The sequence below is a fragment of the Helobdella robusta genome, assembly GCF_000326865.2.
Source record: "Helobdella robusta unplaced genomic scaffold HELROscaffold_8, whole genome shotgun sequence".
NCBI lineage: Eukaryota > Metazoa > Annelida > Clitellata > Rhynchobdellida > Glossiphoniidae > Helobdella > Helobdella robusta.
In genome coordinates this window covers 4,362,014-4,374,779 of record NW_008705459.1, presented here as the reverse complement: position 1 = coordinate 4,374,779, position 12,766 = coordinate 4,362,014, and the positions used below count along the sequence as shown (strand labels likewise).

The 12,766-nt window shown below is 32.2% G+C and overlaps 1 protein-coding gene across 1 annotated transcript; it reads right to left on the bottom strand.

The window, feature by feature from the left end:
- Window positions 1-9,420: 9,420 nt before the first annotated feature.
- On the bottom strand, window positions 9,421-9,780 carry HELRODRAFT_165753 (hypothetical protein; the record flags this gene model as incomplete). The annotated part of the gene is made up of 1 exon (XM_009032266.1): window positions 9,421-9,780. One exon carries the CDS (start codon window positions 9,778-9,780, stop codon window positions 9,421-9,423), a length of 360 nt encoding a protein of 119 aa, XP_009030514.1.
- Window positions 9,781-12,766: the final 2,986 nt, after the last annotated feature.

Genomic DNA, 12,766 nt, shown 5'->3' with positions numbered 1-12,766 from the left:
ATCTTCACGATCGGGAATGCCGTCGTTATCGTCGTCGTCATCCAGGGAATCTGGTATCCCGTCACCGTCAGAATCACGAAAATCCGGATCGACAGTTGCGTCATTCAGTCCATCGCCATCACGGTCCTTATCTTTTCTGTCCGGTATACCATCGTCGTCGTCGTCTTCATCTTCACTATCAACGACACCATCTCCATCACTATCGCGGTGCTGTAGGGCGTCTAAAACACCGTTTCCATCGGCATCTGCGTCCAAATAATCCGGAATTCCATCTCGATCCGAATCCTGTGTTGAATCCGCCTGCCCATCTCCGTCCTTATCGAGATCCCGATAATCAGGGATGCCATCGTTATCGTCGTCGTCATCCAGGTAATCGGGTATACCGTCGTTGTCCGTATCGACGGTTAAGTCGATTCCTTTCAAGGACTTTTCGAGTGAGTCTGGAATGCCATTGTTGTCATCATCTGTATCCTGCGAGTCTAGTTCGTGGATGGATGGATGGTGTAATTGAAGGATGAATGGATAGATGGAGTGATTGAAGGATGGATGAATGGAGTGATTGAAGGATGTATGGATAGATGGAGTGATTGAAGGATGGATGGAGTGATTGAAGGATGGAAGGATGGATAGGTGGAATGCTTGAAGGATGGATAGATAGAGTGATTGAAGAATGGATGGATTGAGTGAATGATTGAAAGATGGATGAATGTTCACTTGGAGGTGTTGTATGAAGGACAAAATGCCAAAAATTGATGAATAAATGAATGAATGAAAGAATAAACAAGCCAATAAATGAATGAGCAGATGAGTGGGTGAATGAATTAGAAAAACAAAATTACTCTAAGGAATATTCTTCCGTTTTCATCATAATTATTCGCCAAGCAGCAAGATACAGCATATATTTACTATTGTTATTTTCGTAAAATCATTGATATTTCTGCATATTAATAAGTACTTACTTTACCAAAGGTGTAATTATCATACAAACACACATCACGCACACACACAAACACACACACATATACATAAACAAATACACACACACACACAACACACACAAATACATAAATACACACACTCATATATATATATATATATATATATATATATATATATATATATATATATATATATATACTTGCTTGCTAACTGCTAAAAAGTGAACCTATGCAGACGAGATTTATAAAAACTAGCATGAGTTGTGTACTAATATATAAGTGAGATACTGGTGAAGCCGAAACAACATCGACATGTACGTGATCAAAAACATTAGCGCATAAACAAAACATCCATTATTTGTATATACAAAAAAATATACAAAAAGATATACAGGATGTACCACATGTCTAAATACATACACAACACAAACATAGATGTCTGTGTACATGTATACTTTGTATGTTGTACACTTTGTAAGCTCTACAATTTGTATGCACATGCATTAGATATGTATATTTCACGCCATACAACCTTTCGCGAACACCAAACCATTGCTGTTGGAATTTAAAAATAAAACATAACGATGAACCAAATGTAAGAAGAGGCAGTTTGAAAGATTCGTTTGTTTGTTTTTTGTTTGTTTGCTGTATGATTTGTTTGTATGTTTGTCTGTGTATAATATGTTTGTGTGTATGTTTGTTTGCGTGTATGATTGTATGTATATGTATTTCATTGTTTGTTTGATTGTATATATGTTTTTGTTTGTTTATTTAAGTTTTACGTTTCTATAAAAATGCATTTGTTTTCGTGTAAATGTTATAGTTTTCCTGTATCTGTTAATTCACACTATACTCTGTTTTGTATGTTTAAATGTTTATTTGTTTGTACGATATATGTAAAAATTTATTTACATAAAGTTGTGTTTTTATAGTTAAGTGCACGTATGCATTTATTTCCAAGTTACAAGTCTTCATGGATGGAAAAGTTTTTTCGTTTTTTGTTGTTATTTATTCCAATTATAATCATGTTAATAATAATAATAACAGCAGCAATAATAATAATAATAATAATAATAATAATAATAATGACAATGATAACAATCTTACTCAACTGCAGCAGTCATTGGCATCATTATCATTATTTAACGACATAATCACCATCCTCATCATCATCACTATCTTCATCATCATTGTACTCACAATTATCATTAGCACTACAACACACCAGACCATAACCACACACATTACCAGTACTCACCCAGAAGTCCGTCATCATCATCATCAGTATCCTTATCATCATTTGTCCCATCACCGTCCGTATCGTCGTCGTCTTCATCATCGCCATCCGGAATGCCATCACCATCGTCGTCATCATCCAGGTAATCGGGTATGCCATCCTAGTCACGTGATGCACGGCGTTTAGGATTTTATTATTGATGAAGTTTATCATGGCGACGATGACGACGACGATGATGGTTGCTGCGACAATGATGACGACGTGGTTAATAATGTACATCATACAACATTCTATCACTAATGCACTTTTACCTTTTTTACTTACTTCCTATTGCAATAAAACCGCAAGGCCTAGATTAAAAAAAAATTTGTAACGTAACTTCTCTCTCTTCTGCAGCTGTCTAAATACCCGATTACTTCTAAGTAATTACTATTACTAATTAGCATCACCGTTACTACTGATTTCAGAATTGTTAGTAGTAGTAGTAGTAGTAGTAGTAGTAGCCGCAGTAGTAGTGGCAGCAGTTGTCGTAGAAGCAGCAGTAAAATTATTAGTAACACTAGCAATTTATTCCAAAAAATGATAATGCTTCTACTAATTACTACTGCTGCTGCTACTAACTACTACTACTACTACTACTACTACTACTACTACAACTACTATTAATAATAATAATAATAATAGTAATAATAATGATGAAATATTGCAGTCCTTATTTCTAATACTCCCAACGTGGCTAATTTTTAAATTAAGGATCAATTTAGGGGTAGCAGGCATGGCGTTGTCATAAACTCGGCAGCTATCATCATCATCATCCTCTTCATCATCATCATCATCATCTTCTTCTTCATCATCATCTTCATTATCATCATCACTATTGCCATATCATCGTCATTATTGTCATTCCGATTATCGATATTACCATCAAAATGGTATTTATATTTATCTCTAGTCATCATTGCCATCATATCATTATCCTTGTTATTATAATCACCATCCTCATCAGTACTCACTCCATCCTTATCTTGAAACTTATCCAGTATCCCATCTCCATTCTTGTCCAGGTCGAATTCATCCAGAATCCCATCGTTGTCATCGTCCTCATCTAAGTAATCCGGCTTACCTGTATTGCATGATCAATAGATTGTGATTACCGTCGTAACGATGGTGAAGGTGATGATGAAGAAAAGGATGAAGATAGTGACGGTAATGGCGCGATAGTGGAGTGGTTAAAGTGCCTGGAACTTGTTTTGCAGTTACAGGGTTCGAGATCCCCGTCCGTCAACATATTGATTTTGATTCACGTGTTTTTAAGTGTTTACGTGCACTGTGTGTTTGGTTGGTGATGCCTCTGATAAACGCTATAGAGAAAATTATGAAAAAAATGATATGAAAATTATGATGAAGATGATGGCGATGATTTGATAAGGAGAAATAACGATGACAATAAAGATACTAATGATGATGAAAAAGATGACGATAAGAAAGATTATGAAGGTAATGCAAAAATTACGATGATGGTAGGTAAGTATTAACTTTTCATGTTGATAATTTAGGTAATGATATCATTGTAAGTAATTGTTAACAATGTTATTTATATTTTGACATCAACTTTGCAGCATTTAAAATTTATCACCACAATCTCTTCACTATAATTAAGTCAATATTTTAAAATAGTTTCTATTTTTATCGTTGTCATCAGCCTCAACATCATCATCATCACACTCACCATCCTTATCAGTATCTCTCTTCTTGTCAATCCCCTTCAGAGAATGTTCCAGATAGTCCGGAATGCCATCTTTATCGCTATCCTTAATTTGATTGGTTGTTAGTTTTCTTGCTTTGACCTACATATTTTTAAATATATGCAAGTGGGTTAAACTATTATGGTTTCAATAGGGCATGACGTTATGAAAGGAAACATTTTTAATTTAGAAGCTTAAACAAATAATTATAAAAAAAATGTGAACTTTTTTGAAGACGGGTGGTTGAAATGGTTTCACGGGGACAGGTGGTTTACCGCCTTTGATTGACTGGACAACTTTGGGTTTTTCTGCGGTGGGCTTTACCGGTGCTGTTGGCTTTGTGGACTTTGCAGGAGTTTGTATTTTAGCAACAATTTTTTCTGGAATTTTGTTCACAATCTTTTGTTGCAATTTTGAGACGACGGTTTTTTGAGCTGGTGATGTTTTTGCAGGAGGTTGCTTTTTTATTTGCTGAAGTTGAACTTTTTGTTGTTGTTGTTGTAGTTTTATTGGTTGTGGAGCTGGTTTTGGTTTTTGTTGCTGCTTAACTGGTTGTTGAATTTTTGCTGCGGGTTTTGCTGGTACAAATTTTGGCAAATCCTTTACAGTTGGAGTTTTGCTAAGGATTTGTTGTTTTTGTGGCTGTGCTTGTTTTTGTGGCAGCTGTTGTCGCTGAGGCTGCTGCTTTTGTTGAGCGTCGGTTGGCGTTAACGAAATAAACAGCAAAACTGCTATTAGCAAGAAAACTAATAGTGTTGGAAAATAATAGAAAGTTTTGCAACTATTGTTGCGCTTTCCCTCGCAACCCCCCATCAGGTTGCAGTCCGTCTTGAGTTTTTCAATCATTCTTGCTGCTGTTGCTGACGTGTGATAATAATTTGTTAGCAACATTACAAAAGTTCAATAAAATTGAAGGTAGAAAGATAATACGACGAGTTACAAAAATACGTTTATGATGAAAATGGAGCACAGACTGGAACGTCTGGCGTGGTTTGTACGTACAAAGCAAACAAAAAAAATATATATAAGAAATATACAAACGAATTGAAACATTTAAATTAAGCCTGGCAGACTAACCCTCTTTTAAATCATTGGAAAGTTACGGAGGAAACTGCAGATCAACTAAAAGAATAAGATACAAATGATACAAAAAGATATAACGTACAAATGATACGATATATGATACATACAATGGTAAATGATACAAATTTGTATTAACATACCTGCGTCAGCAATCAACGGATTCCTATTCTGACACCTATTCAAATAAATAAATAATTAATGTTTATATTTGAATATTATAATTTTAATTATTTCAAGTAATCATAATAAAATATTAATTAATTAATAAAATATTAATTAATTAATATTTGGTAAATAATTTTCCGTAACTCAAGACTAAACTTTAATTCCAAACTTTCCTAAGTGAAAAAGTAGTGACTAAATATTACATTCTACATATGAAAGTCTATATACAAATATATATATATATGTATTCAATATATATATATATATATATATATATATATATATATATATATATACGTACATATAAGTATATATTCTATTTTGATGTATATCTATATACCAGATATCCATATCAAACATTGGATACAACTAATAATACCCCAAAAAAAAGTTCAACATAAAAGGGGTAAAGCAATATTAAGCAGTGCACTTATTGTTTTGCTTACTACGTAACGTTATTGTTACAACGTAACAATAAAATAAAATTGTTATAGTGAAATAATGATCATAACATTTCACAGATTTTATTTCATAAAATGAAAGAAAAAAACAAACAGTATGTTGTTATTCTTAGCGGTGGTAAGAACGAAACAACACAAAGCAACGCAACCTCAGATAAGAATTAAACAGAAATAATAATTTCACAATATATATATATATATACATATATATATATATATATACATATACAGTATTGTATGAATTCAACCGAATTGTTGGCATTAATCAATTTAAAGTTTGTCTTTTGATTTAAATTTTGATTAATGCCAACAATTCGGTAGAATTCATAATTCATACATTACTGTATAAAATATGGTCTCCTTCCAACACACACACACACACACACACACACACTCACACACACGCACACACTCACACACACTTACACACACTCACACACACACACACACACACACACATATATACATATATATATATATATATATATATATATATATATATATATATATAATACATGAAGAGCGTATAACTGGTTTTGTTATTTTTTTTTGTTTCCCAAGGTAAATTGCTTAGTTAGTTGGTTGCATGAACAGTATATTAATTTATTTTTCAAAATATTATTGTTTGCATACATATGTGCGTGTGTGTATGTGAGTGTATATATATATATATATATACATATATATATATATATATATATATATATATATATATATATGTTGGTAATAATATATATATGTTGGTAATAAAATATAAAATATATATATATATATAATTTTTGATGAAAATCACAGCATGTTTGGCGTTAGTTAATTTCCATTCCAATTTAACTTTTCGATCTTTCTAACGGTTGATCGTTAATCATTTTCACGTTTCTTTAGTTTGTTCAAAGTTTTTGTTTGTTTTATGCATGATAGAGCAAAATAGCTTTTATCGGTATTCCTATACCATCTTCGGTGTGTGTGTGTGTAATAAATTTATACATATGCATTGCATACAACACTTTATATGTACGGAGAGGAGATATCTCGGATTAATCAATCAATCAATCAATCAATCAATCAATCAATCAATCAATCAATCAATCAATCAATCAATCAATCAATCAATCAATCAATCAATCAATCAATCAATCAATCAATCAATCAATCAATCAATCAATCAATCAATCAATCAATCAATCAATCAATCAATCAATCAATCAATCAATCAATCAATCAATCAATCAATCAATCAATCAATCAATCAATCAATCAATCAATCAATCAATCAATCAATCAATCAATCAATCAATCAATCAATCAATCAATCAATCAATCAATCAATCAATCAATCAATCAATCAATCAATCAATCAATCAATCAATCAATCAACCAACCAACCAATCAATCAATCAATCAATCAATCAATTAGCTTATAAAGCACTATTCCCGCGATGTTCAACAGCGCTCCTCAATGAATTTTGAAAACAGATGGGTCTTGAGATCCGCTCTGAACTTCGCAAGTGAAGGAGAAGTAGTCAGGGAAGTAGGTAGAGAGTTCCAGAGAAAAGGACCAGAAAAAGCAAAAGCAGATTTGGCAAAAGAGTGTTTAACACGAGTTAAGAAAAGCGAGAAGAAGACGATCGTAAACCGGGGCGTTTAGGTTCAATAAATATATCTGATAAATATTTAGGAAATAATTTAGATTGAGACTTATACATGAACGTGCAAATTTTAAAAATTATTCTATATTTTATAGGTAGCCAGTACAAGAGAACAAGATAGGGAGATATATGGAGAAAAGAAAGGGGCACGAGCAACTAGACGAGCAGCAGAGTTAAAAGCTTTACTTAAAGGATAGAGTATAGAGTCAGGAAGACCATAGTAGAACGAGTTACAATAAACAATCCTAGATAAGACTAACGAAGTAACAAGAAGGAGAAGAGTAAGATCATCAAGAAAAGGCAAAAGTTTTTTTATTCTACGTAGATGAAAGTAAGAGCTTCTAGCAACACTATTAATCTGAGAAGAGAGAGACATAGTAGAATCAAAGATAAAACCTAGACTACGAAACTTATGAGAGACATCAAGAGTTTTAGAATCAGGTAAGATAATAGGAGGAATAGTAATAGAGTGTTTAGATTTATTAAAACAAATTAATTCAAACTTAGAAGGATTAAGTTTAAGACACATAGAGTCAGACCAAGCGATAATTGAAGAAAGACATAAAGATAAATTATGAAGAACACTATTAAGATTAGATGGAGGAAAAGAAGTATAAATGTAAGAATCATCAGCATATAGTTGACTAGAGAAAGAAAAGTTATTAATAGTTCAGTAGTAATATATTAGTAGTTCAGAAGTATAGAGTATAAATAGAAGAGGGCCAAGGATAGAACCCTGAGGTGCCCCGAAAGTAAGAGTAGAGGAGTTAGAAGTAGATGTTTTTTAACATCACCTGTTTGGTAAGGGATCTACGTGCAATGTTTCAAAAGTTTTTTTGTTGGAGGGATGATGAGATGACGATCTTGAGAATGATTATAGTGTCAGTAAGTTAGCTAGTGAGTCGGTTGTTTGGTTAGTCAGTTAACAAAGCAATTAAGATACCAGTCAACCAACAAATTCTTTTATGTGTGTTTAATTTGACATTTAATTTTATTCTCTGCAATCAAATTATTATTGAGAGTTAATTATTTCAACAAACTTACAAAATATATAAACATTTATTAATTTGAGTCACCAGGTATAGCATGTTTATGGAAGATCCAAAATTGGTTCTTCAGATTTTACCGACAGATGTCAGGAACACTTGATGACAACCTTTCAAATTGACAGTACGTAAAAATTTCAATAAAAAATCGTTGGCGTTGTCTTTGAAATTTCACGAACGTTGATATCTGAATTTTGATAGGTTCTTCTACAGTGATGTCACGAATTCAAAAGCATTAAGCTCACAGGAAGCAAGCATAATTCACTATTTGGCCTGGCTACGCTCGAGTCAGGTGTTAAATCCATGGTTAAACCATCCACATGATAAATAAAAAATTATATTCCCAACATAAATTATTAATTATTATCAGGTATTTAAATAAGATCAACCTACAAAAAACTTCTTTCTAGAAATTTAAACGCTTAAGCTGTGTTCTTCCGTATTTATTTTAAAATGTGCGATGTGATAACTTATTGCAATGTAACAATGCTATAAATATTTATTTTTTTAATTTAATTATTATCATATAGTAAGTAATTTTCAATTTTTGTTGATGATTACATTGATTTCAATTTTTCAAATAAGTTTTTCTTTTTTGAAAAATGCCGAAAAAATGTGATTGAAGGATAATCGCTTCTGCTTCTCAGCACTAAATTTAATATTATATTCCATTCAAATCTGGACGTTAAATAAGAACTTCAATGAACAAAATTAACAACACTGCAAAATAGGGAACGAAAGATTATCGTACCTGATTTTTATCATTGTGACTTTATAAATATAATCAGAATGAGCAAATAAATGAATAAATAGAGTAAAAACATAATTCAATGAAACAATTTTTTATTAAAAAACATTTTTAAATGTTAAATATAAAAAAACAACATTTAAAGGGTAGCATGAACTATTTGTAATACTTTTTAATTTTGAAGTCTTCATCTCCACACAACGAATTCAGCTGAGGTTTGACTTGTGTAATGGGAGCAATTGCTCACATCACTCCACGGAACGACAGCAACCACAATGATAATTAAAATTTTTCAAATTCTGCATAAGTGAAAATGTTTTCCTTTTTTTTCTTCTTCTTCTTTCACGTGCCTTATCCTTTCAGGACATTGGCGACCATCGACCTCCACAAAACGCGATCTTCAACACTTTGTAGTAGTTGAAATTGAGTGATATTGAACAAGTGACACAAGGACTTCACGAATGTTATTCGTTGTTGACAGCGATCTCTTTTCTCTGCAATCTTTCCAGTAGTTGTTAGATTTTCCATTCTTTCATTCCGCATGATGTGATCAAAAAACTTTAACTGCCCCCGTCGGATTATCTGTAGTAATTTCCTCTTTTCATAACCGGACTGTTTTAATACATCTTCATTCGAAGTATGAGAGGTCCCACTAATTTTCATAAATCTTCTCAAAAACCGCATCTCAGCAGCGTTAATCTCTTTTTCCATTTCTTTAGAAATTGTCCAGGGCTCTAACTTACGGCTCTTAGTCATGAAAATGTTTTTAACAAATTCATTTAAAAAAAGTAAATTATTCTCTGCAGCTTTCTGTGTTAGAATCGCTTGTCTAAAATAAATAAACAAATAGAACGACACAAGTTCTTACATTGGATATTTTTTTTGTCAACCTCAAAGAATCACATAGCTAGCTGCTATCATATCGTTCTTCAATGCTTAGCAGCAATTAACTTTTTATACATAAAAGACTACAGCGCTGACACCACAGAAAGACATTCATAAACATTTGTACGTATCATAATCACGAGTACCTATCTACTATGGATCATTCGAGGCTTATGATAGTCTTTGGATTTTGAACAGACGGCGTTTGGACCACGTTATCACGCATTTATAACAAACTCAAGTATGGCGCTCTTACCATCTGAACTAACTCGAATATATGTATATAAGTATATAAATAATAATTATACGCACATTTTTTTAAAATGTTTTTCTCAGCAAATATTCATAAATACATTAACACAAAGTGTGGATGGAGTGTGTGTTAAGAGAGTTTTAAACTATCCAAGTATTATCAAATGATTGCTAAGATTCGTTGTATAATTTATGTTTCTGTATATGTTTATATGATGATTTGATGTAGATGTTTATGTTATGCAAATGTAATGTTATCGAGAATAGGTTCCTTTATGACGATTGCTTGCTTGTCGAGACCTTTCGAGACATTATCATAACTTTCCTTTATATAAAATTCATCGCTTCCATGCATACGTGTATGTTTCCATAGCGTATGTCATTGTGTATGTAAGTATGTATGTATTTATGATTGTATTCATGTGTGTGTGTGTGTGTGTTTGTTTGTATGTATGTATGTGTGTGTTTGTACGTATGTTTGTGTGTGTGAATTTATAAGCCTAAAAAACCACGTAAAATAATTTTCCATTACAGTGCTAAATAAACGTTCTTAACCATTTTTAAAATGAAGAAATTGAGAGACCGGAATAGGCGGATAAAAAGCAGACAAACTTTTCTACGCAGTTGGACCAACCAACAACCGCGAAGAATTTCTTGAACCGGTAAAAAGATGAGACAGACACTGCTATACTATACAAAGGACCCAATAATATTAATATTAATAAGAACTAAATTAATGTTATTTATTTCATGGTGGTCCCTGATGTCTCACATATATTTTTTAAAATATTACTATTGCACAACGTAAAATTGAGCAGAAACAGTTTTATTTTTAGTTTATTGGTCTGTATCGTCATTGAAGAATTCTAGCGATCTTGCAGATTTCCGTTTCAGATTTATAATAATTTTCTTATCCTCAACATCATGCTTCTGCTGGAGTGCGGGCTAAATTAATATTATTCCATGGTTAAGTGCTGCGTGAACAAGCATAAGTCAAATATAAATATGATCGATGTATTATCATTTTTCGATCCAAGACTCTAAAAATAAACGACTTCGAGTTGCCTCATTTTTGCACAACTTAACGATTAATTGTTATTGTTAAAATCTGTTGTCGTTAAAAGAAAAAGATTTTTCAAATTTAAACCACATACCTTTCAATTTCACTGCCCTGGTCAAGCTTTTCATGGACATTCATGGCCTCACCACCGGCTGATTTAATGGTGTCATAAACATTAACCTCTTGTCTTTACAACACAATACTAGCATACGAATTTGAATTAGTTTTCAATAAAATCAATTTTAATTTCAATAATTTAAGTTTAAATTAATAAAAAAAACATTTGGTGGCTTTAACGATTTTTGTTTCAACTTTAGAAAGTGTGGATGAGTTGACGTTAGAATTGTTGTCAAAGTCAAAAATACTTTCCAGATATTGAGACAACTCATTACTGATTTTGCTAAAATTATTGAAATTTTTTAGAGCGGCAAACCAAAAATGTACAATTTCTGTGCGATATTAACCATGGACACGTTACATTATTGTTAACAAACAAAAGAGAGCCGCTTAACCCAGCAGTACAAGATGCTGTCCGGTTTAATTTTGACCTACTCGCCGGCCCTTTATCGCTTTTTAAATAATACACTCCATTTAACTCATTTCATCTCTTTTGAGTTAAACTACAAATAAAACGAAAGTATTGAAATAATTGTATGCAATTGAATACTTGTATCTAAACTAAAAACACAGTCAAAAAAAGCCAATTTCTTTCTTTTTTTCTTTATTCAATTTTATAATTTTATTTTATTAACTATCTCAACATATTACCTTATTCTTTTATACTTAACTCTATTTCGATGTATTCTCTTGCATGTTGTAACATTTTTGGCGTCTGACAGAAAGTGAATACCAAAGAAGAAAAATAAAATGAATGGTTTTAAAAATAAACCACAAACATAACAATTAAAAAACGACATGGAACCACAAAAAGCTAAAAAGTATTCTTTCCTGTGTCTCGAGCAAAACCACAGAAAAAGAAACAACTAGACTGTAGAAACAATGAAAGCAAAAATCATCTTTATCCTCGCTCTTGTTCACGCACACACACACGCACAAACACATACAATACATACATTCACATACGTCTGTCATACACACACACACATACACACACACGCACACACACACACATAAGCGAAGAAACATCAAATGAGGAAAAGTTAATAAAAGAGCGCATGCAATAGCCATGAGCGACAATAAAGAACGTAAACAAAAAGAGCCAAAGATAAAAAAGAAGGACAAATTAAAGACACAATGGCGCATTATTCTGATTTCTTTGCATAGTGGTCAATCGCTGTCACTCGCATGAATGGCTAGAAATAGAGACAGATAGATAGAAATATAGATGAATGGATAGATGGATGGATGGATGGATTTATGGATGGATGGATGGATTTATGGATGGATAGATAGATGGACGGACGGATGGATGGATGGATGGATAGATAGATGGATGGATGGATAGATAGATAGATAGTAAAACGGATAGATAACAAAATT